Source organism: Agelaius phoeniceus, unplaced genomic scaffold (genome assembly GCF_051311805.1).
Source record: "Agelaius phoeniceus isolate bAgePho1 unplaced genomic scaffold, bAgePho1.hap1 Scaffold_108, whole genome shotgun sequence".
Lineage (NCBI taxonomy): Eukaryota > Metazoa > Chordata > Aves > Passeriformes > Icteridae > Agelaius > Agelaius phoeniceus.
In genome coordinates, this window is record NW_027509874.1 from 209,632 (window position 1) to 235,000 (window position 25,369).

General features: G+C 53.2%; 1 protein-coding gene across 1 annotated transcript; it reads left to right on the forward strand.

The window, feature by feature from the left end:
• The first annotated feature begins 447 nt into the window (after nt 1-447).
• LOC143692802 (uncharacterized) lies at nt 448-25,247 on the forward strand. Its single transcript, XM_077173033.1, has 3 exons — nt 448-462; nt 874-1,297; nt 24,601-25,247. Exons 1-3 carry the CDS (start codon nt 448-450, stop codon nt 25,245-25,247), a joined length of 1,086 nt encoding a protein of 361 aa, XP_077029148.1.
• Nucleotides 25,248-25,369: the final 122 nt, after the last annotated feature.

Below are 25,369 nucleotides of genomic sequence, written 5' to 3' on the forward strand. Positions count from 1 at the left end.
CCATTGTGGGATGCTCCGCCCAGGGGGAGGATCCAAGCATTCCTACCTGGATATAAGCTGAGCCATGAAACACCAGGAGCAGCTTGCCTACTGGATTCCCAGAGGACAGGAGCTCCAGAACCACCACTGGACCTTCAGAGGAAGACCAGACCCTTCTACAGGATCACTGCTTGGACAGAATCACGTTCATCACTCATGCAGGACTGCAGCCACCATTTAATGGGACTGCTGCCACCACCCTGAGCAACAGGGTGTCAGGTTATATCCTGACTCTGTCAGTTTAAGGCAGTGTTTCTGTATCATTGCCTTGATCTAAATTTTCTTATTAAATTGTAATTCTGATTTAGACTCTCCCCCAGCTTTTCCTTCAATCCAGTATAAAATTTAGTGTGCTCATCCCTTGTTTTCCTCCCAAAGCAGGATTTCCCATCCTGAAACCTTCACTAGATGAAGGAGGAGGCTGTGAGGAAGAGGAAGATGCCCCAGGAGCCCCAGGCAGGTGAGGAGGAAGTCAGTGCCCCTTTCCCCCTCTCTCCTGCTCCATCTCCCAGCCCAGCACGGCCCCCGGCTGCAGGACAACCCTGCTGCCAACCCTGTCCTGCTGGGAATGCACTGGGGGGATCTCCTTCCCCTTCCCTGTGGCATGGAGGCAAATCCCATCCTTTCCTTGTTGTTCCTCCCCCAGGGAAGAAGCTGAGGATGGAGACCAGGGAGGCCAAATCCCCACAGCAGAATCTCGTGGAAGAGGCCATTTTGAGTGGCTCCACGGTGCAGAATTCCAACATGGAGGAAAAGCCCCAGAGTTTCCACAGGAGGAGGAGCTGCAAACCCAGCTCAGGGTGCTCTGAGGAGGAAAGACCCACCCTGAGCCAGGAAGGTGGACAGAGCTTCAGCCAGAGCTCAGAGCTGGTGGTCCAGGAGCAGCTTCATGATGGGGAGAAGCCCTACAAGTGCTTGGCATGTGGGAAGAGCTTCAGGAAGAGCTCCCACCTGATCCGCCACCAGATGATCCACACTGGGGAATGGGCCTACGAGTGTGGGGAGTGTGGGAAGGGCTTCAGCTGCAGCTCAGAACTCATCAGGCACCAACGCATCCACACTGGGGAGAGGCCCTACGAGTGTCCCCAGTGTCCGAAGAGGTTTCGGACCAGCTCTGATCTCCTCTGCCACCAGCAGATTCACACCGAGGAGAGGCCCTTCCTCTGCTCTGACTCTGGGAAGGGCTTCAAGCAAAACTCCACCCTTGTCACCCACCGGCGCATCCACACCGGGGAGAGGCCCTACAAGTGCCCCCAGTGTGGGACAAGCCTCACCACCAGCTCTCACTTGACCAGACACCAACGGAGCCACCAGTGAGGGAAGCCCTGCAAATGCCCCAGCTGCAGGAAGATCGTCATGCACGCTCCAGCTTCATCTCCCATTAGAGGGCCCACATTGGGAAGAGTCCTGGGGATCCATGTTCCCTGTGATCCATGCTGGGAAGACACCTGTCCCTTTTCCTGCCGCTGCCGATGACATGATGTGGGATTGAAAAACATGATGGTCTGGCCATGGCCCTGTCATTACATTCACTCCCACCTCAGGTCATTGCCAGGGGCAGGAAAGGGAGTCTCTCTTTCCCTCAGTGAGGAGAAGGGTCTCCTTTCCAGGCAGAGGAAATTGTGGCCAGGCAGACCCAGTGAGTTGTGTTTTAGTTTTCCCTGTAAACAGTTTTATTTATCCCTTCTGTTATCAATATTGTTTCTGTTCCATTTGTTCCTTATCTCATTGCTGTTCCCAATAAATTGTTCTCATCCCAGCCCGGGATCTTTGCCTTTTGTGCTTTCCATGGGAGGCGGGAGGGCAGCGAGGGCAGCGCGGTTTTAGTGGGGGCAGGAACCTGGGGAATCCCATTCCTGAAGCCCAGCCCGTGGAAACCGAGCATCCCAGCTGGTGCCAGCCCTGGTGTCCATGGCAACCACCCCTGGCATTGGGTCTCCATGGAGCTGCCAAGGAACTGACCATAGCAACAGGGGGGGTCTGGTGATGGTTTCCATGGAAACTGAGCATAGCAACAGGGGGCTGGTGATGGTTGCCTGCTAAGGTTCAGATTTGTCACAGGCCCTCACAGGGGCTCCATGGGGATTTTCCAAGAGTCTCCAGGCTGTTCCACAGCTGGAATGTCACACACAGAGACAGGGGCTCCATGGAGACCTCCCAGGGCTTTCTGGGGATAGAAAAGAGCCCTGTGGTCAGAGGCAGTCACAGCCATTCCATGGTGACATCCCAGTGCACCTTGGGCTGCAAAGGCACCGATCTGTAACAGGCACTCACGGGGGCTCCACGGTGACATCCCAGGAATCCCCAGGCTGCCAAAGAGCTGGGATGTGCCAGACACTCACAGGGGTTCCTGTCATAGCCACAGTGGGAGCTTCAGGCAAAAGCTTTGAGGTGGAGAAAAGACAGCCTACAGCCACCATGGATCCTCAAAGCCCTGCAGGACCCCTAGACTTCTCAAATTCCTTCTAAGAGAGGAGACTGGCAGCAGCTGGATCACATTCCTGCCCCTGACTTTGTCAAAGGTCAAAAGCATTGGACAGGTGAAATTGAACTTTAACACAATTTGTCGTACAGGATTAATGATAGAATACCAGATAAATTAGTATAAATACACCTCTGATTGATTCTGATCATGATCAGATGGAAAGATCACTAGCACAGTTATTTACTCCACAGTACAGGAGCTATAACAATTATTAGAATATTGTGCTCTAGGAAGCAATTTTGAAGTTAACAGGGCCTTGCTGGAGCTGTTGGAGCCCTTTGCAGGCAGACCCTCCTGCTCCAGCAGGAACGGCCTTTCCTGTGCCATCAGCAGGGCAGGTCCCACTGCAGGAAAAGCCCCAGGCCAGCCCCAGCACAGGGAAGGCCTCGGGCACAAGGTCAGAGTGCCATGCTGGGAGCTGTGCCAGGGAGAGCCTGAGGCACCAAAGGCACCTTGGCAGCAGCAGCTGCTTGCAGGCCATGGCCAGAAGCCTCCCTTGGCAGCCTGGCCTGGTGGCCACCACTGCAGAGCTGCTGCCTCAGGGCTCATTCCTGGCTGGGCTCTGAAAAGCCACTTCTGCTCCAGGGGCCTGACTGGGAAGCCATTGGCCCCAGCACCTTGGGGACAAGATATCAATGACAAAACTCTTCATGCCAGCAGCGACAAGGCAGGGGCAGAGCAAAGGGCACAGCCAGGCCCAGGGGACAGGGCTGCCATGGTGATGGCTGTCAGGTCACTGCCCCTGCAGCAGCCTGGCTGCCCTCAGCAGACATTCTGGCCAGAAGACTTGTGAGGGCACCCAGCACAGCAGAGAACCCACACAACAGGAATTCCATCCTTGGGACGGGCAGGGGGTTTCTCTATGTGTCGGGTCCGGCTGTCTGTCTCTGCCCCGACATGGGTAGAGTGGTTCTTTGGTGGGCGCGATGCAAAGGACGAGTCTGGACTCTTCAGCTTTCGGTCTTCAGGTTGTTTATTATTTCTTATCTACAAAATTTTTCTGTCTGCCCAACAGAGGTCTGATCTGCAAGCAGTCACAGGCACTCTCTGACCACCCACGGGGCGGTCATGTCTTTTTATACTAAAACCTACGTATACAATATTTACCTTTATTTCCCAATGCTTTTCGCCCATGTTGGCAAGTGCACCTTCACCATAAACCAATCTCTAAGTGCCAACATCATCACAGGAGATGGAGGACAAGAAGAAGAAAGAAGAAGGACAAGACACGCCCTGATCCCTCCATCTTGTCTCCATAACCCCCCTGTACCAAAAACCTTAAAGTCTATATCTCACCCTCTAAATGTGTCTCTTTTACACCTTGTACTCTAAAGTGATTCTCTTGTCCTCAGACTCTTGTTACTTCTGTGGATGGATCAAAATCAAGCCACCAAACACTCTTGGCAACATTCCAGGGTTTTCGAGACCCCCCAAGGGTTCTCCTGGCATCTCTGGACATCGGGAACGATGTGCTGAGATCCCACACCTATGTCAGGTTGCACAAAGCTCCTGCTCTTGGACAATTCCTGGCATGGTGCATCAGCCTTTTTGCAAAAACAGTTGCAGTTTTGTTCCACTCTCATCATTGTAAATTATTTTCTCCTTCTAACAAATGGAAATCCAGACTCATTCACTTTAGAATTATTGACCCTTGTTCTGCCACTGCAAGATTTGGGAGAAAATACCTTTGACCACTATTTTTCCGTTTTCACAGACTTTGGAGAGGACCCAAACATCTTCCAAGATGGGGTTTGGAGGCCTCATCTCATAACCCGCAGGCAGAGGCTGCAGGATCTGGGCTCATTAGGGTGGAGACTGAGGACAGAACAGGAGTAGCCTGGCAGGGGCTGAAGGGTGGTTTCAGAGAGGCTGGAGCTTTCCTTCCTAGAGCATATAAGCATGAGAAGGAAATAATGGCACCAAGGGCAGCTGGGGAGGCCCCATCTGGGCAGCAGCAGAAAGGAATTACCTTGGCAGGGCAGGGCTGTGGTGCAACACGTCCCCCAGCAGGAGCCTGGAGCAGCCCAAGGCTTTGTGTGGGCAGGCAGAGGCAGGCAGGAGGCAGAGCTGTCAGCAGAGGAAGGGCCCAGCCAGGTGGGGCAGCCGGGGGATGCCCACAGCCTGCAGGGACAGAGGCGCAGGGCAGGGACACCGTAGGACAGCCTGGGCTGCACAGGGCACAGGCATGGGCAGCAGCTGCAAGACAGCCCTGACAGAGCCAACTCCTGCAGCACTTTGGCCGTGGCTGCTGGCCCTGGGCCTGAGGCCAGCAGGGGACAAGTGACCCTTGCAGGCCTGGGGCCTCATTGCCTCCTTGTCCCTGCTCAGCAGCCTGGCAGGGGCTGCCCCATGCTCCTGTCCTTGGCATTGCCCATCCCCACATCCCAGTGCCCCAGCAAGAGCCCTGAGCAATGAGGGAGGGACAGGATCTGCCTGGCCAGGGGCTGGGGCTCAGGCCTTGGCCCTTTGCATTCCCGAAACACATCCAGCTTTGCCCAGCACCAGAGACACGTTTCCCTTGCTTGTCCCCAGCTGTCATCAGTGCTTCCAGGGTTCTGCTCTACCTGGAACCTGGCGACATTTTGTCAGTCATATTCCTCATGAGGATCTCTTTTAAGTACAAGAAACTGCCATGTTTCAATCTGACTTTCAATCATTGAGCGGTTTTTGAGCACACTCTGAGGCACTGATGAGTCTGATGCAAAAAGCACCAAAGCCTAAGAGGGTTGTTCAAATCCTTCTGCTGTGTCTGTGCTGCAGAACTGGGCCGGGCTCCTGGCCCAGAGGCAGCTCCTGGCAAGGGCAGCAGCGCTGCAGAGAGACAGCTCTGGCCAGGAGCAGCTCCTGTGCACAGCCCAGTAGGGCTGGGGCACTGCCAGGGCCTCTCAGGGACACCAGCAGGGCACAGACTTAGCTCCCAGGGGCTCAGCACTGGCAGGGGCTGTGGCATGTCCCAGAGGGGGCTGTGTCACAGCAGCACCTCTGTGGCTGTGTCATAGAGGCACAGAGCAGCTGTGATGTCAGCAAGGGGCTGTGTGACAGCACAGATTGGGCTGTGTGAGGTCACAGATTGGGCTGTGACACCACAGAACTTGTGGTTTGAGGTCATCAAGCAGCTACAGCATCATAGAGGGGACTGTGTGACATCACAGAGCAGGCTGTGACATCATGGCATGGCTGTATGACATCATGGAGCCGGCTGTGAGGTCAAAGTTTGTGCTGTGACATTACAGACTGGCAGTATGACACCACAGAGAGGCTCGTGTGACGTCACTGAGGGGGTTGTGAAATCACAGAGGTTGCTGTGGCATCATAGAGTAGGGTGTGAATCCATAGAGCAGACTCTGCCATCATGGAGGGTGGCTCTGTGACATCAGAGAGGGGGTTGTGACATCACTGAGTGTCTGAGTAACATCACAGAACAGTCTGTGACATCACAGAAGAGACTGAGACATCACAGGGTGTGTTGCAGTGTGTCACAATTTCCTGTCTCACCTATCACATCCCCCTCAAGGATGCCAACCTTTTCCCCTGCCCCTTTTGCCCTCCAGCCTGGCACCTTCCAGCAAGGTGTCGTGTGATTGGCAGATGCCCCCCAGGCCTGGGCTCATTGGTTTGTCCTAGTGTCCACGTCCCCTGACCCTTCACCTGCTCACACCTGGTTGGCCCTCACCTGTCCGTCCCCTCCCCCTGTCCTCAGGGCTTAAAAAGGACACGAGACCATGTGGTCGGGGTCTCTGCCATGGTCTCTGCCGTGGTTCTGTCTCTGTCGTCTGGCTGTCTGGAGCTGTTGCCAGATTCAGAAATCTACCATGCTACAATAAACTCTGGATCTAAGCTACACGGCAGAACCCGCTCCTTTTCCTTTCACTGTCTGAACCTTTTCTACCAAAGGTAAACTGAGTTCCTAGCCAGGCAGGACACACCCTGAAACATTCAGGGCTTAATATTTAATAAGGGTGACTTTCTGATGTCACAGATTGTTCTGTCTCAATCACATCACAGCTGTATGACATCACAGAGTATATCCCAGCATTGGCTCTGTGACATCATGAGGGGGATTTGTGTCATCCCAGCATGGGCTGTGACATCACAGGAGGCTGCGTGACATTGAAGGTGGCTATGTGACATCACAGGGAGCTTTGAGACATCATAAGGGGACTTCATGACAACCCAGTGTGGGCTGTGACATCACAGGGGCTGTGTCACATCACAGGGGTTTGTGTGACATCACAGGAGGCAGTGTGACATCACAGGGGCTGTGTGAGGTCACTGGGGAGGTCACTCTGCCCCGGCCCCCCTCACAGTTCCCCCCAGAGCAGTCCAACCCTGCTCGTGCACAGCGGGGTCCCCTGTCCCCCCTGGGTCCCCCCGCCCCCGGCGCCGCAGCCTCCCCCAGAGGATGTTCCACGAGATTGACCCCAGAGCCTGACACGGGGACGGGGGCCGGGGCCCTGGGGGTGGCACAGGGGGACAGGGACCCCCCAGCAGCGTCCCTGTGTCCCCCAGAGCCAGAGCCTGGGCCAGGGCTCCTTCACCCTGGTACCAACAAGGCCTTGAGAGCGCTGAAAAAATCCCCAGCAAGGGATCAGCAAAAACCAGATTTAATATTAAGCGACAGCACTACAGAGTTCCTTGGCAAGAGTCACTCTGCTCCTGACTGGACACGTCAGGCACACCAAGGAAACAAAGCAACAACAGAACCAAACAAAATCCAGGCAATTGAACCGAAAATGAACCAAGAACTGTGTGTGCTTGTGCGCCTGTGTTCTAAAAAGACAGTGGGGGCAAGGATAAAAGGAATGCAGCCTAAAAGCTAAACTGAGCTTAAACTTAACAGGTCTTGACTGATTACTTAGTGTCACAGACATCTTTCATGAAAAATCCTTTCTTAGGATTTTTCCTTGTGAGAAGCTGCAGTTTTCAGCAACCAAAGTAAACAATGGTTATCTGCTGCTGTGGAATGCAACAGGTGATTGGTCTCCTGTGGGTGTTTGGATTTCTTGACCACTCATGGCAGAGCTGGCTCTTGCTCTGTCTGAGACACAGATCTTTGTTATTCATTCTTTTCTATTCTTAGTTTAGCTAGCTGCTGAAGAAACCTTTCCTTTCTATTGCTTTTTAGTATAGTCTAATGTAACATATATCATAAAATAATAAATCAAGCCTTCTGATCATGGAGTCAACATTTTCGTCTCTTCTTCATCCTGAAAACCCTTGTGACCACAGTCACAACTTAGACTTCAGCATTTAGCAAAAGTATTTCACCTTACTTATAACCTTGACAGTATTTCACCTTATTTATAACCTATGACTTAATGATTTCACTGTGCAATAACACTTAACAACATTCAACTTAGCTTATAACTTATATTAAACTTCATTACTTAGCTAAAGGGCATCTTAGCAGCATTTAACTCAGCTTACAGCTTGTGACTCACCCTTACTTACAGGCCTGACCGGCTCAGCTATCCAAGGCACTCAGACCCCTCAGAGAGCAGCATTTCTGCCACATTTCCCCAGCACAGGCTCTCCTGTGTGCACACAGACACCAAGAGTCAGTGCAAGGCACCTGGGAGAAATTTCCCTGAGGGCAGGAAATGCTCCCTGAGGATGCTTTGGCATCTCCCCAGCAGGCAAAGGGCTGAGCCTGGAGGAGTGGGGGGATCGGCCCAGGCTCCGTCGTTGTTGGGGATCCCCGAGTGCAGCAAACGGGAGAGTTCCAGCTGGGAGAGGCCCCACTCAGAGGGAGTCGTTGGCCCAGGAGAGCTCCAAGGTCTCCTTTTGGAGCGCTGTTTGCAAGGCCCCAAGAGAGGGGCTTCAGTGCCAGCAATGGTTCATCCCGGCCGCACTTGGCACCAACAGCTTTCTTTGGCAGGGTGAGAACAGGGATGTTGTGCCACGGAGGGAACAGAAACAGCTCCCAGGGCTGCTCCTACAGAAAGCAGGAGCTGGTTGGGCAGCAGCAGTGCCTGGAGCAGACAGTGTTTGTGATGAGCTGCAGAGGAGCTGAGCCCAGGGGCTGTTGGCCAAGGCCGAGGCCCAAGGAGCATTTCTCAGCTGGCAGGGCGGCCTGAGAAGGGGAGGGGGGAATGCAGCAGCACAGGGCCCATGGAACCAAGGGACCATTGTGACACCAAGGCTCCAGTGTGACACTGTGGGGCCTCATGGAATTATGGAGACCACTGTGACATTGCTCAGCCTCATGGGACCAAGGGGACCATACTGACACTGTGTGACTCCATGGAATGTAGAAATCATTGTGACACTGAGAGGCCCCATCGAACCAAGGGTCCATTGTGACACTGAGGGGCTGCATGGAATCTGAGACCATTGTGGCACTTTGGGGTATCATGGAACCAAAGGTCCATTGTGATATTGCAAGGCCTCATGGAACCATTGAACCATGGAAAGACCTATAAGACACTTCACATCCTCATGGAACCAGAGGGCTGTTGTTACACTGAAGGGACTCATGGAATCATGGAGACCATTGTGACACTGTGAGGCCCCATGGAATAAGCAAAGCATTGTGACACTGTGGGCCACCATGGAACCAAGGAGACCATTGTGACACTGTGGGGCCTGATGAAACCAAGAGGCTTTTGAGACATTGCAGGGCTGCATGGAACCAAGGGGCCATTGTGACATTGCAGGGCCTTCTGTCATCAGTTGTCCATTGTGACACTAAGAAACCAAGGAGGGCCATTGTGACACTGCAGGGCTTCATGGAACCAAAGCTCCAGGGTGACACAGAGAGGTCGCCTGTCATCAATGGTCCATTGTGACACTGTGGAGCCAAAAGAGACCATTGTGACACCACAAACCCCCATGGGCCCAAGGTCCATTGTGACATTGCAGGGCTCACAGAACAGAGGAGTGATGTGACATTGTGGGGCCTCTGGAACCACAGAGACCATTGTGACACTGCAAGGCCTCATGGAATTGTTGGGACCATTGTGACACTGCAAGGCCTCATGGAATTGTTGGGACCATTGTGATACTGTTGGACCCCGCACCCTTGTGACACCTCAGGACCCCATAAAACCAAGGGAACACAGAACAGGTCTGCCTGGTTTGGCCTCCCGTGGGCCACCTGACTGGTCCAGCTGACCTTGGCATGTTGAGGGTCTCTTCTCATCTGCTGCTGAAACACTGGCGATCCGTGCTTTCCTTCCTATGGAAGAGAACTGTCCTTCTCCTCCAGGCACCCATGACCAAAATTGGGATTTCACCAGCAAATTTCCTTATATCTGGGATTGTTCCCATAGCAATATTGCCAGGACAAGTCTGTCTGGCAGTGGTTTCACAAGGGTCACCTCTCATCTGGCCCCAAAACCCTGGGGAAGGCTCTGTGCTTTCCTTCCTATGGAAAGGAACTGCCCTTCTTGGCCAGGAGCCAATGGCCAAATTTGGCTTCCACCTCCAACATTACCTGTTGTGGAGGAGAGCCCCTTGAGGGCTGAGTGTGCCAAAGGCAAAGCTCAGCTGCCCTTGGGGGCTGCAGGAACAGTCAAGAGCCCAAAGAGGCTCCATGGCTGTGCTGGAGACCAAGGCTGGAGGAGGGAAATGCAGGGCTACTGTGCAATGGGGAGGGGATGGAATTCCAGCAGACTCATCAGCTTGCAAGGTGCTCTGCTCTCCCTCAGCTCCTCTCTGGGAGATGCCAATCCCAGCTCAGCACCTCTGGCTACTGGGGCCCTACCAGGAGAACTGCCTGTTCATGGGCACACAACTGATGTTGGCCTGGAAAGGGGCACAGGTTTTAATACCTGTTAGCTTCATTATATAGAAGCAAATCTTTCTTATCTGGGTCACTTGAGTACTTTGAAGAAATGGCCAAGTTTTCCCACCAGGAACAGGAATTTCCTGGATCAACTGGATTCTTCTGCTGATGGCACGAGAAGAAATACTAATCTTCCCCTCTAGCTGTGCCTCCAACATTCAGTCTAATATTTCATTCCCTTCTTCCTTCAGGTGTTTCTTGCTCTCCTGGTTAAATGGCCATGTCCAAGGACATCTCTTCATTTAGAGCAGCTGCATCTATGTCTTTCCTGTTGCCCCCACATTTCCTCCTGCAGCTGTTCTCTGGTCATTCCAATGCATCTGCCTTGAATGGCTTCATGCTTTGAGCTTCAGGGAGTTGCCCAATCTTTCAGAAGTTTAAAGAACTCTTTATTCAGCATCTTAGATGTATTTTTATCTTTCATATTGCCTCTTCTCATGTCTTTGTCTAAATCCTTTCTATGGCAATCCCTTGTGGATGGTGGACATGTCAGATGTTGTTGGGATGTCAAAAGGAGCAGAGGGAAGGGTTTTGATGTCTATTAAATTTTCAAATTTTCAAAATTTATGTTGGCCATGAAGAGAAACCTTTCTGTGCCTCTGAGTCTCAGCAGTTCCTGGTCCCTGCAAGGACACAAACCTGATGAGCTGTGGTTGTCACTCCAGGGGCTGCACTTGCACCTCCCTCCATAGCCAGAGCAGAGCTCCCTTGTCCCAGAAAGTCCCTGGCACTGGAGGGATGAAGGAAACTGGACAGGCTGTGGGGATCAGGGCAGGGCAGAGCCAAGGGGAAGAATGACTTTTGCATTTGATGGAGCTGTGCTTTCCCTTGGCTCTGTTGGCTGACAAGAAATGAACATCCCTCTGTGTCTCGGGCAGCTCCTTCTGCAAGGAAAGCAGGTGGGAGTTGGAGCCAAGGAGCTGGAACCTGCAGGTGCAGCCTGGGCTGGAGGGAGCTCAGATTTGCACAAAGGCTGCTCTGAGTGCCAGGGCTTGGATGGGGGAAATGGTGGGGTGGGGGTAGGGACAGAGTCTGATTGATTGTCAGCCAGGAAAGGTCTTGATTTTCATATCCATTCAAACTGAATGAGGAGGTACTTGGATTCAGTGTCAATTGGAGATTGCACATATCCATGTATTAACAGGAAGAAAAACCTAAGCAGCGCCTAAAAAATGTTTTCTCACTGTCTTTTTAAATATGATCTATTCAGATTGAATGCACTTCAAGCCTCTGGAGCAGTAAAATTCAGCAGCAGCCTCTGCAACTTGCTGAGGATGTCAGCAGCCCCCACTGAGGCCATCCCTGCCCAGAGACCGTGGGGGAATGGGCAGACAAGGAGAGCGCCCCTGGGGCTGGGGCAGCACAACTCAGAGGCACCAGCGGCTCCAGCTGGGCAATGGAGTGTGGAATGTGGCTGGGGAAGCCCTGCCTGGGCTGGGCCAAGCAGGACAGGCAAGCCCTGACTCCCACTCCTCAAACAATTCCCTCAACGAGACATTTTAAAGGAATTACAATTGTTTGTGTCCTCTGAGTTGGATCTACTGGAGAAATACCAACAAGAGATCCTCAGGAGCTCAAAACAACCAAACAGCCTTTACTGGCAACTTTAGAAAATCAGAGAACCTTTGGCAAAAGGTTTAATATGACACTGAATCAAAAACAAACACTTCTCAAAGCATTAACTTGGCCCATTCAACTTCACAAACTCTAAGCCCATTCAAGTTGAAGTTAATCAAAATTTGCAAGGAGACAGAAATAGAAGAAGTAGACAGAGAAAAAGACAAATAAGATACAGAGAAGCACTCACACCTGGGTTCCAATGTTGTTCAGATGGAAATGCCAAGAGGAGGGAGGGTCAAGATGTGTGCTTGCCTTGTGGTCACCCTTGTGGTCACCCTCGGTCTTCCTGGGCCCTTCCCCCAGGTGGGGCTTGGGCTCATTTGGTCCCTCGGGAGCTGGGCTGGGGCTGCAGAGGTGGCTGTGGAGCATTGCCTGTGCTGTGCCAGGGACTGGCAGCCACTGCTGGGCTGGGATGGAGGATCTGGGGGATTGGGGTTCCAGGGCAGGGCAGGGCTGGGGTCACAGAGCAGGGCAAGGCTGGACCTGCCCCTTCCTCCTACACACACAAAATGATTCAAGCCAGCAATCTCCTCCAGTCTGTCACAATAGGCAGTGTTGGAGGTGGAACCCAAATTTGGCCATGGGCACCTGGCCAAGAAGGGCAGTTCCTTTCCATAGGAAGGAAAGCACAGAGCCTTCCCCAGGGTTTTGGGGCCAGATGAGAGGTGACCCTTGTGAAACCACTGCCAGACAGACTTGTCCTGGCAATATTGCTATGGGAACAATCCCAGATATAAGGAAATTTGCTGGTGAAATCCCAATTTTGGTCATGGGTGCCTGGAGGAGAAGGACAGTTCTCTTCCATAGGAAGGAAAGCACGGATCGCCAGTGTTTCAGCAGCAGATGAGAAGAGACCCTCAACATGCCAAGGTCAGCTGGACCAGTCAGGTGGCCCACGGGAGGCCAAACCAGGCAGACCTGTTCTGTGTTCCCTTGGTTTTATGGGGTCCTGAGGTGTCACAAGGGTGCCTTGGTTCCATGGGGTCCAACAGTATCACAATGGTCCCAACAATTCCATGAGGCCTTGCAGTGTCACAATGGTCCCAACAATTCCATGAGGCCTTGCAGTGTCACAATGGTCTCTGTGGTTCCAGAGGCCCCACAATGTCACATCACTCCTCTGTTCTGTGAGCCCTGCAATGTCACAATGGACCTTGGGCCCATGGGGGTTTGTGGTGTCACAATGGTCTCTTTTGGCTCCACAGTGTCACAATGGACCATTGATGACAGGCGACCTCTCTGTGTCACCCTGGAGCTTTGGTTCCATGAAGCCCTGCAGTGTCACAATGGCCCTCCTTGGTTTCTTAGTGTCACAATGGACAACTGATGACAGAAGGCCCTGCAATGTCACAATGGCCCCTTGGTTCCATGCAGCCCTGCAATGTCTCAAAAGCCTCTTGGTTTCATCAGGCCCCACAGTGTCACAATGGTCTCCTTGGTTCCATGGTGGCCCACAGTGTCACAATGCTTTGCTTATTCCATGGGGCCTCACAGTGTCACAATGGTCTCCATGATTCCATGAGTCCCTTCAGTGTAACAACAGCCCTCTGGTTCCATGAGGATGTGAAGTGTCTTATAGGTCTTTCCATGGTTCAATGGTTCCATGAGGCCTTGCAATATCACAATGGACCTTTGGTTCCATGATACCCCAAAGTGCCACAATGGTCTCAGATTCCATGCAGCCCCTCAGTGTCACAATGGACCCTTGGTTCGATGGGGCCTCTCAGTGTCACAATGATTTCTACATTCCATGGAGTCACACAGTGTCAGTATGGTCCCCTTGGTCCCATGAGGCTGAGCAATGTCACAGTGGTCTCCATAATTCCATGAGGCCCCACAGTGTCACACTGGAGCCTTGGTGTCACAATGGTCCCTTGGTTCCATGGGCCCTGTGCTGCTGCATTCCCCCCTCCCCTTCTCAGGCCGCCCTGCCAGCTGAGAAATGCTCCTTGGGCCTCGGCCTTGGCCAACAGCCCCTGGGCTCAGCTCCTCTGCAGCTCATCACAAACACTGTCTGCTCCAGGCACTGCTGCTGCCCAACCAGCTCCTGCTTTCTGTAGGAGCAGCCCTGGGAGCTGTTTCTGTTCCCTCCGTGGCACAACATCCCTGTTCTCACCCTGCCAAAGAAAGCTGTTGGTGCCAAGTGCGGCCGGGATGAACCATTGCTGGCACTGAAGCCCCTCGCTTGGGGCCCTGCACACAGCGCTCCAAAAGGAGCCCTTGGAGCTATCCTGGGCCAGTGACTCCCTCTGAGTGGGGCCTCTCCCAGCCGGCAACTCTCCCGTTTGCTGCACTCGGGGATCCCCAACAACGACGGAGCCTGGGCCAGTCCCCCACTCCTCCAGGCTCAGCCCTTTGCCTGCTGGGGAGATGCCAAAGCATCCTCAGGGAGCATTTCCCTGCCCTCAGGGGAATTTCTCACAGGTGCCTTGCACTGACTCTTGGTGTCTGTGTGCACACAGGAGTGCCTGTGCTGGGGAAATGTGGCAGAAATGCTGCTCTCTGAGGGGTCTGAGTGTCTTGGATAGCTGAGCCGGTCAGGCCTGTAAGTAAGGGTGAGTCACAAGCTGTAAGCAAAGTTTAATGCTGCTAAGAGTTGTTCTTTTCCTAAGTTGTTGCGTTCAGTATAGTTTTAAGCTAAGTTGAATATTGTTAAGTGTTATTCCACTGTGAAATCATTAGGTCATAAATTATAAGTAAGTTTAGATACTGTTAAGTGCTGTTCTTTTGCTAAATGCTGAAGTCTAAGGTATCAGTCAAGTCCTGTTAAGTTTGAGCTCAGTTTAGCTTTTAGGCTGCATTCCTTTTATCCTTGCCCCCACTGTCTTTTAGGCACACATGCATGCATGCAAAGACACACGGACAGTTCATGGTTCATTTCTGGTTTGATTGCCTGGATTTTGTTTGGTTTTGTTGTTGCTTTGTTTCCTTGGTGTGCCTGACGTGTCCATTCAGGAGCAGAGTGACTCTTGCCAAGGAACTCTGTAGTGCTGTCGCTTAATATTAAATCTGGTTTTTGCTGATCCCTTGCTGGGGATGTTTTAAGTGCTCTCAGCCCCTCGTTGGTAACAGGGTGAAGGAGCCCTGGCCCAGGCTCTGGCCCTGGGGGACACGGGGATGCTGCTGGGGGGTCCCTGTCCCCCTGTGCCACCCCCAGGGCCCCGGGCCCCCATCCCCGTGTCAGGCTCTGGGGTCGATCTCGTGGAACATCTTCTGGGGGAGGCTGCGGCGCCAGGGGCGCGGGGACCCGGGGGGACAGGGGACCCCACTGTGCACGAGCAGGGTTGGACTGCTCTGGGGGGAACTGTGAGGGGGCCGGGGCAGAGTGACCTCCCCAGGGACCTCACACAGCCATCTGTGATGTCACACAGCCCCTGTGATGTCACACAGCCACCTGTGATGTCACAGTCCCAAGGCTGGCATATCACTGTGTGGTGTCATACAGCTGTGCAGTGAAATCACAGAAGACACTGTGATGTCACAAAGTCACTCCGTGATGTCACAGCCTGTTCTGTGATGTCACAGCCTGTTTTGTGATGTTACTCAGACACCCACTGATGTCACAAACCATTCTCTGATGTCACTGAGCCACCCTCCATGATCATAGAGTCTGCTCTATGGCCTCACACCCTACCCTATCATGCCACAGCCACCTCTGCGATGTCACAACCCCCTCAGTGATGTCACATGAGCCTCTCTGTGATGCCTTACACCCACTCTGTAATGTCACAGCACACACTTTAACCTCATAGCCTGCTCTATGATGTCATACAGCCGTGCCATGACATCACAGCCTGCTCTGTGATGTTACACAGAGCCCTGTAGGACACTGTGGTGGCTTCAAGACCTCACAGCAAAAACTCTGTGATGTCATAGCCCAATCTGTTACCTCACAGAACTCACTCTGTGTTGTCACACAGCCCCTTGCTGACATCCCAGCTGCTCTGTGCCTCTATGACACAGCCACAGAGGTGCTGCTGTGACACAGCCCCCTCTGGGCCATGCCACAGCCCCTGCCAGTGCTGAGCCCCTGGGAGCTCAGTCTGTGCCCTGCTGGTGTCCCTGAGGGGCCCTGGCAGTGCCCCAGCCCTGCTGGGCTGTGCACAGGAGCTGCTCCTGGCCAGAGCTGTCTCTCTGCAGCTCTGCTGCCCTTGCCAGGAGCTGCCTCTGTGTTCTGGTTTCAAAGCAAAACCAGTAAAAGATTCCAAGTGAGAAATACAATTTATCAGGAAAAGGGATAAAACCATATACATGCTATAATACAAAAGAAAAATCAATGACAGAGTCAGAATACAACCGGACACCCTGCTAGTTAGGGGGGTGGCAGCAGTCCAGATGAAATGGTCTTGTTGAAGTGGTGATCCTGTAGAAACAATCTGGTAGCTCTTGTCCTCTGGAAACCAGTGGGTAAGGGCAGCTATTCCTTGGGCAATCCAGTGGAAAGACTGACTGCTCTGTCCCAAAGCCCAGATTGTATCCAGGTGGGGATGCTGAGCTCCTCCCGCCTGGGCAGGGAATCTCAAAATGGGCTGAAATTGTTCTGAGTCATGGGGTGGGTCCTTGATTACCCGATAAACAGAAATGGCTCCTGGAGGGAGTTATCTCTGAGTCATGAGGCGAGACATTGATGGGCCCATTAACAGGAGATAAGGAAAAAAACAATGTCCCTCCTGGTTTCAGCAGCTCTTGAGGATGGGAATAGAAGACATTTTTCTATTCTAACCTAGGACACTGGGCCAGCAGCCTGGCTCTGCTCAGCAGCACCGACTCAGCACAAGGACTTCAATGACCCTCTTGAGGCTTTGGTGCTGTTTGCATCACACTCAGTCCCTCAGATTGCGCTCAATAAACTTCTGGAGAACTCAAACTCACGTTCAAAGTCCAAAGCTTCATTAACTTTTAATGGGTACCACTGAGGGAGACAACTCATGTGAAAATGTCCCCAGGTTCCAGGTAGAGCAGAACACTGGAGGCAGTGATGACAGCTGGGGACAAGCAAGGGAAATGTGTCTCTGGTGCTGAGCAAAGCTGGATGTGTTTCAGGAATGCAAAGGGCCAAGGCCTGAGCCCCAGCCCCTGGCCAGGCAGATCCTGTCCCTCCCTCATTGCTCAGGGCTCTTGCTGGGGCACTGGGATGTGGGGATGGGCAATGCCAAGGACAGGAGCATGGGGCGGCCCCTGCCAGGCTGCTGAGCAGGGACAAGGAGGCCATGAGGCCCCAGGCCTGCAAGGGTCACTTGTCCCCTGCTGGCCTCAGGCCCAGGGCCAGCAGCCATGGCCAAAGTGCTGCAGGAGTTGGCTCTGTCAGGGCTGTCTTGCAGCTGCTGCCCATGCCTGTGCCCTGTGCAGCCCAGGCTGTCCTACGGTGTCCCTGCCCTGCGCCTCTGTCCCTGCAGGCTGTGGGCATCCCCCAGCTGCCCCACGTGGCTGGGCCCTTCCTTTGCTGACAGCTCTGCCTCCTGCCTGCCTCTGCCTGCCCACACAAAGCCTTGGGCTGCTCCAGGCTCCTGCTGGGGGACGTGTTGCACCACAGCCCTGCCCTGCCAAGGAAATTCCTTTCTGCTGCTGCCCAGTTGGGGCCTCCCCAGCTGCCCTTGGTGCCATTATTTACTTCTCATGCTTATATCCTCTAGGAAGAAAAGCTCCAGCCTCTCTGAAACCACCCTTCAGCCCCTGCCAGGCTACTCCTGTTCTGTCCTCAGTCTCCACCCTAATGAGCCCAGATCCTGCAGCCTCTGCCTGCGGGTTATGAGATGAGGCCTCCAAACCCCATCTTGGAAGATGTCTGGGTCCTCTCCAAAGTGTGTGAAAATGGAAAAATAACTGCCAAAGGTATTTTCTTGCAATTTTGCAGTGGCAGAACAAGGGTCAATAATTCTAAAGTGAATGAGTCTGGATTTCCATTTGTTAGAAGGAGGAAATATTTTACAATGATGAGAGTGGAACAAAACTGCAACTCTTTTGCCAGAGAAGTGGATGTGCCATCCTAGGAATTGTTCAGGAGCAGGAGCTTTGTGCAACCTGACATAGGGAAACCCCTTTCCCTCCCCATGGATGGAATTCCTGTAGTGTGGGTTCTCTGATTTTCTGGGTGCCCTCACAAGGCTTCTGGCCAGAATGTCTGTTGAGGGCAGCCAGGCTGCTGCAGGGGCAGTGACCTGACAGCCATCACCATGGCAGCCCTGTCCCCTGGGCCTGGCTGTGCCCTTTGCTCTGCCCCTGCCTTGTCGCTGCTGGCATGAAGAGTTTTGTCATTGATATCTCATCCCCAAGGTGCTGGGGCCAATGGCTTCCCAGTCAGGCTCCTGGAGCACAAGTGGCTTTTCAGAGCCCAGCCAGGAATGAGCCCTGAGGCAGCAGCTCTGCAGTGGTGGCCACCAGGCCGGGCTGCCAAGGGAGGCTTCTGGCCATGGCCTGCAAGCAGCTGCTGCTGCCAAGGTGCCTTTGGTGCCTCAGGCTCTCCCTGGCACAGCTCCCAGCATGGCACTCTGACCTTGTGCCTGAGGCCTTCCCTGTGCTGGGGCTGGCCTGGGGCTTTTCCTGCAGCGGGACCTGCCCTGCTGATGGCACAGGAAAGGCAGTTCCTGCTGGAGCAGGAGGGTCTGCCTGCAAAGGGCTCCAACAGCTCCAGCAAGGCCCTGTTGACTTCAAAATTGCTGCCTAGAGCACAATATTCTAATAATTGTTATAGTTCCTGCACTGTGGAGTAAATAACTCCGCTTAAGATCTTTCTGTCTAATCATGATCAAAATCAATGAGAGCCCTATTTATATAAATATAGCTGGCTTTTTATCATTAATCCTGTGGGACAAATTTTGTTAAAGTTGGATTCAACCTGTCCCATCTTTTACATATAAACCTTTGACAAATTCTGGGGCTGGGATTGAACCCAGTCGCTGCCAGTCTCCTCTCTTAGAAGGAATTTGAGAAGTCCAGGGGCCTTGCAGAGGTTTGAGGATCCATTGTGGCTGCTGGGTGTCATTTCTCCATCTCACGTTTGGAGTTTCTCCAATAAAGAAATAAAGCTTTTGCCTGAAGTTCCCACTGTGCCCATGACAGGAACCCCTGTGAGTGTCTGGGACATCCCGGCTCTTTGGCAGCCTGGGGACTCCTGGGATGTCACCGTGGAGCCCCCATGAATGCCTGTGACAGATCGGTGCCTTTGCAGCCCAAGGTGCCCTGGGATGTCACCATGGAATGGCTGTGACTGCCTCTGACCACAGGGAGCTTTATCATCCCCAGAAAGGGCTGGGAGGTCTCCATGGAGCCCCTGTCTCTGCCTGTGACATTCCAGCTGTGGAACAGCCTGGAGACTCTTGGAAAGTCCCCATGGAGCCCCTATGAGGGTCTGTGACAAATCTGATCCTTAGCAGGCAACCATCACCAGGCGCCTGTTGCTATGGTCAGTTCCCATGGCAACTATCACCAGCCCCCTGTTGCTATGCTCAGTTTCCATGGCAACCATCACCAGCCCCCTGTTGCTATGCTCAGTCCCTTGGCAGCTCCATGGAGACCCCATGCCAGGGGTGGTTGCCATGGCCACCAGCTCAGGCCTGCAGCCAGAGCCCGTTGCCATGGCAACCATTGGCAGCCCCCATCCCCAGGCTTATGGGATCCCAGAACCACAGAATTGGCAGAGCTGGGAGGGACCCATCAGGATCCTCCAGTCCAACTGCTGGCCCTGCACAGGACACCCCAACACTGCCAGCCTGGGCCTGGCAGCACTGGCCAAATGCTGCTGGAGCTCAGAGAGCCCTGGAGCTGGGACCCTTCCCTGGGGAGCCTGGCCAGGGCCCCAGCAGTCTCTGGGCAAAAACCTTTTCCTGACATCCAACCTGAGCCTGCCCCGACTCAGCTGCAGCCGTTCCCTCCACTCCTGTCCCTGGGCACCAGAGGGAAGAGGTTCCCACAGCCCCAGCCAGGGACCCGCTCCCAAGGCTGCTGCCATGGCCACCAGGGCTGGCACCAGCTGGGATGCTCGGTTTCCACGGGCCGGGCTTCAGCAATGGGATTTCCCAATTTCCTGCTCCCGCTAAAACCGCGCTGCCCTTGCTGCCCTCCCGCCTCCCATGGAAAGCACAAAAGGCAAAGATCCCGGGGTGGGATAAGAACAATTTATTTGGAACAGTAATGAGATAAGGAACAAACAGAACAGAAACAATATTGATAACAGAAGGGATCAATAAAACTGTTTACAGGGAAAATTACAACATCAACTACTGGCTCTTCCCAGTTTCGTATTTCCCCTCCCTGGAATGGACACCCTTCTCCTCAGGGAGAGAGAGTCCCTTTCCTGCCCCTGGCAATGACCTGAGGTGAGAATGAATGTAATCACATGGCCATGGCCAGACCCTCATGTTCTTCATTCCACACCATGTCATTGACAGGGGCAGGAAAAGGGACAGGTGCCTTCCCAGCATGGATCACAGGGAACATGGATCACCCGGGCCCTTTCCAACATGGGTTTTCCCATAGGGGTTGAAGCTGGAGCTGGGCACAAAGCTCCTCCTGCACTTGGGGCTTTTGCAGGGCGTCTCTTACCGGTGGCTCTGTTGGTGGTGGTGAAGCTCTTCCCACACTGGGAACACTCGTAGGGCCTCTCCCCAGTGTGGATGCGCCGGTGGGTGATGAGGTGGGAGTTGTGCTTGAAGCCCTTCCCGCACTCTGGGCAGCGGAAGGGCCTCTCATCCATGTGAATCCGCTCATGCAGGAGGAGACTGGAGCTGGTCTGAAACCTCTTCTGACACTGGGGACACTCATAGGGCCTCTCCCCAGTGTGGATGTGTTGGTGCCTGATGAGGGCAGAGCTGCAGCTGAAGCCCTTCCCACACTCCCCACACTCGTAGGCCCATTCCCCAGTGTGGATCATCTGGTGGCGGATCAGGGTGCTGCTCTTGCTGAAGCTCTTCCCACACTCCAAGCACTTGTAGGGCTTCTCCCCATCATGAAGCTGCTCATGGACCACCAGCTCTGAGCTCTGGCTGAAGCTCTGTCCACCTGCCTGGCTCAGGGTGGGTCTTTCCTCCTCAGAGCCCCCTGAGCTGGGTTTAGAGCCCCTCCTCCTCTGGGATCTCTGGGGATTTTCCTCCCTGTTGGATTCCTCCGCCCTGGAGTCACTCAAAACTGCCTCTTGCACGAGGTTCTGCTGTGGGGATTTGTCCTCCCTGGTCTCCATCCTCAGCTTCTTCCCTGGGTGAGGAACAACAAGGAAAGGATGGGATTTGCCTCTGTGCCACAGAGAAGGGGAAGGAGATCCCCCCAGTGCATCCACGGCAGGATGGGGTTGGCAGCAGGGTTGTCCTGCAGCCGGGGGCCGTGCTGGGCTGGGAGATGGAGCAGGAGAGAGGGGGAAAAGGGGCACTGACTTCCTCCTCACCTGCCTGGGGCTCCTGGGGCATCTTCCTCTTCCTCACAGCCTCCTCCTTCATCTAGTGAAGGTTTCAGGATGGGAAATCCTGCTTTGGGAGGAAAACAAGGGATGAGCACACTAAATTTTATACTGGATTGAAGGCAAACCTGGGCGAGAGTCTAAGCCAGAATTACAATTTAATAAGAAAATTTAGATCACGGCAATGATACAGAAATACTGCCTTAAACTGACAGAGTCAGGATATAACCTGACACCCTGTTGCTCAGGGTGGTGGCAGCAGTCCCATTAAATGGTGGCTGCAGTCCTGCAGGAGTGATGAACGTGATTCTGTCCCAGCAGTGATCCTGTAGAAGGGTCTGGTCTTCCTCTGAAGGTCCAGGGGTGGTTCTGGAGCTCTTGTCCTCTGGGAATCCAGTAGGCAAGCTGCTCCTGGTGTTGCAAGGCTCAGCTTATATCCAGGTAGGAATGCTTGGATCCTCCCCCTGGGCGGAGCATCCCACAATGGGATGTTGAAATTTTATCAGTCCTGCAGTGACAGTCAATGGCCCATTCACAGAAGATATCTCCCCTGGAGGGCGTTATCAGGGCTGAGTCATGGAAGAGATAAAGAACACTGCCCCACCTGTTTATAGCAGTTGATGAAGATGGGGATTGAAAACATGCATTTGGTTCCATCTTACACTGCAACCTGAAACAGTGGGGGAATCCCTGCTCAGGGGGTGAACACCACCCCCCTTACCCAAACTGGCTCAGGTGTAAAACCCCCACCCTTGGAAAGCCACACACACAGGGGACAATGTCACACTTGCCCTGCCCCAGGGGAGGTCTCTGTCCCTGTCACTCCCTTGCTCTCCCCCCCTTTTCTCTTTCTTTCCAACTCTCTCTCTATCTCACATTTACTGTTCAATAAAATCCACGTAGGATTTGGTCTTGTTAGCGCCTTAATTTGGACAGAGGCATCTCTCTAACAATTTTCTTAACCAGATTGCAAAATTCTTTTGGCACAGTGAGTTCAGGGCACTGTTCTTTGACCCCAGGTGCTTTTGACAACAGCATGGTTCCCTCCTCTGAGGAGGTTGTGGTTCTCTCTGAAGAAACTCTTGGAAACTCTGATGCAGCTTCCTCTGAGCGACCTATGGCAGAACTGATGAGGAAAACCGCTGTTGTTGGCCTGGAGTGTAAAGAAAATATTTTGTTGTCCTTCCTTGAAAAGTTTGTTAAAATCACTGGAGGAAAGCGAGCAAATGCTACCAGTGACACTGGCAAGGTTCATTCACCCCATGGTGTAGAACACAAGGCTGCTAAAAGTGCTACAAGAAGGCCAGCTCAAGTAGCTAAATTCCCAAATAACTCCTGAATTCCCAGGCTTGGGTTCTTTGCCAAATATGAGAATCATTATTCTCTTCATCTCTGTCACCTTTGTGACAGCTACTAAACGCTTCCCCTTCCTTTCAATAATATCTCTATTGGGCTGAATTTGCACTTTTCTTCAATTGGAACCTGCCAGCAGCTGAGCTGGAGCTGTGCAGGAACCAATGAAACTTGGAATTGCCACAGAATTGCTTCTATTGTCAGCCAGTGCTGTGGCGGCCGTGGGGCAGAGGGGTGGGAAAGGGGGGTCCGGGGTGGGAATGGAGGAAATGCCAGGGCCGGGTGCTGAGCACAGGGCTGAGCACACAGAGATGGTTTCGTTCTTGCTGAGCTCACACTGAACCAAGGCCTGTCCTGCCCCTCATTCAGCCACTCTGGGGAGGGGCTGAGGGTGTGGGGGAGGTTGGGAGGGGACACAGCAAGGACAGGAGATCCCAGCTGACCCCAGGGATACCCCAGACCATAGGACATCATGATCAGTGTATGAAGTGTGGGGAACAAGGAGGAAGGGGGGACATATAAAGTGAGGGTTTTTGTCTTTCCAGGCAACACTTAGGCCGGATGGGGCCCTGTTTCACCAGTGGGCAGGGCCAGCACCAAAGATACAGAAACCAACTTAACTTAAGGAACAGTGTAATTTAGATAGCGCAAATTTGCAAAAAAATTACAGAAGTATTAGATTGGCAAAGCAAATAATCATTAGTCAATAATTCCAAAAGAGAAGATATTGAAATGAGTATCACACAACTGCCCATTTCTGGCTGCAAGCTCTGGAGATTCTATCTCTGCCTTCAATCAGGGTTGCATTCCATAACAAGTCCTGGTACCAAATCCTGCTTTCCAAGGCTGGAACAGTGTCTCAGGTTTAGCTGGGTGTGTATTCAATTACCCTCTGTTAAAGGTGGGGCAATTATCATCTGTTAATTGAGCAGTTTACTTAATCTCTTCCACATGGAATCCTCCCTCCAGGGAGATATCTTCTGTTAATGGGCCATTGAGTGTCACTGATAAAAATTCCATCATCCCATTGTGAGAAGCTCCGCCCAGAGGGAGGAGCCAAGCATTCCTACCTGGATATAATCTGAGGATGTGAACAGGAGTCTGCCTTCTCCCACAGGATTCCCAGAAGAGCAGCTGTCAGCTCCACGGGATCCCATTGGAAGACCAGGCCGATCGGCACCACCACTGGACCTTCAGAGGAAAACTGTACCCTTCTACAGGATCACTGCTCCAACAGAACCACACCTGTCACTGCAGGAGCACTGCAGCCACCATTTAACAGGAGTGCTACCAACACTCTGACCCACAGGGTGTCAGGCCATATTCTGACTCTGTAAGTAATTTTTTAGTCCTACTGCATTTCTATTTTTAATTTTTCCACTGAAGAACTGTTATTCCTATTCCCATAGATTTTGCTTGACAGCCTCTTATTTTGAAAATTATAATTCCAAGTGAAGGGATTAACATTTTCCAATTTAAGGGAGTCTCCTGCCCTCCTTAGCAGACACCTGTCTTTTCAAACTGACACAATGCCCTGGGACAGCCAGGCAGGTGAGGAGGAAGTCAGTGCCCCTTTCCCCCTCTCTCCCGCTCCATCTCCATGCCCAGCACAGCCCCCAGCTGCAGGACAACCCTGCTGCCAACCCCGTCCTGCCAGGGATGCTCTGGGGGGATCTCCTTCCCCTTCCCTCTGGCACGGAGGCAAATCCCATCCTCTCCTTGTCCTTTCTCCCCCAGACAAGGAGCTGAGGATGGAGACCAGGGAGGACAAATCCCCACAGCAGAACCTCGTGCAAGAGGCAGTTTTGAGTGACTCCAGGGCGGAGGAATCCAACAGGGAGGAAAATCCCCAGAGATCCCAGAGGAGGAGGGGCTCTAAACCCAGCTCAGGGGGCTCTGAGGAGGAAAGACCCACCCTGAGCCAGGCAGGTGGACAGAGCTTCAGCCAGAGCTCAGAGCTGGTGGTCCATGAGCAGCTTCATGATGGGGAGAAGCCCTACAAGTGCTTGGAGTGTGGGAAGAGCTTCAGCAAGAGCAGCACCCTGATCCGCCACCAGATGATCCACACTGGGGAATGGGCCTACGAGTGTGGGGAGTGTGGGAAGGGCTTCAGCTGCAGCTCTGCCCTCATCAGGCACCAACACATCCACACTGGGGAGAGGCCCTATGAGTGTCCCCAGTGTCAGAAGAGGTTTCAGACCAGCTCCAGTCTCCTCCTGCATGAGCGGATTCACATGGATGAGAGGCCCTTCCGCTGCCCAGAGTGCGGGAAGGGCTTCAAGCACAACTCCCACCTCATCACCCACCGGCGCATCCACACTGGGGAGAGGCCCTACGAGTGTCCCAAGTGTCAGAAGAGGTTTCAGACCAGCTCCAGTCTCCTCCTGCATGAGCGGATTCACACCCAGGAGAGGCCCTTCCGCTGCCCCAACTGTGGGAAGGGCTTCAAGTACAACTCCCACCTCATCAGGCACCAGCGCATCCACACTGGGGAGAGGCCCTACGAGTGTTCCCAGTGTGGGAAGAGCTTCACCCAGAGCTCTAACTTGACCAGACACCAATGGAATCACCAGTAAGGGAAGCCTTGCAAATGCCCCAAGTGCAGGAAGAGCTTCGTGCACTACTCCAGTTTCATCCCCTATGGGAGGACCCATGTTGGTCAGAGCCCTGGTGACCCACATTCCTGGTGATCCATGTT

Coding starts and splice junctions, on each gene's coding strand:
- LOC143692802 (XM_077173033.1), top strand. Junction 1,298..24,600: donor GCCCTACAAGTGCCCCCAGT/GTGGGACAAGCC, acceptor TGAGCCAGGCAG/GTGGACAGAGCTTCAGCCAG.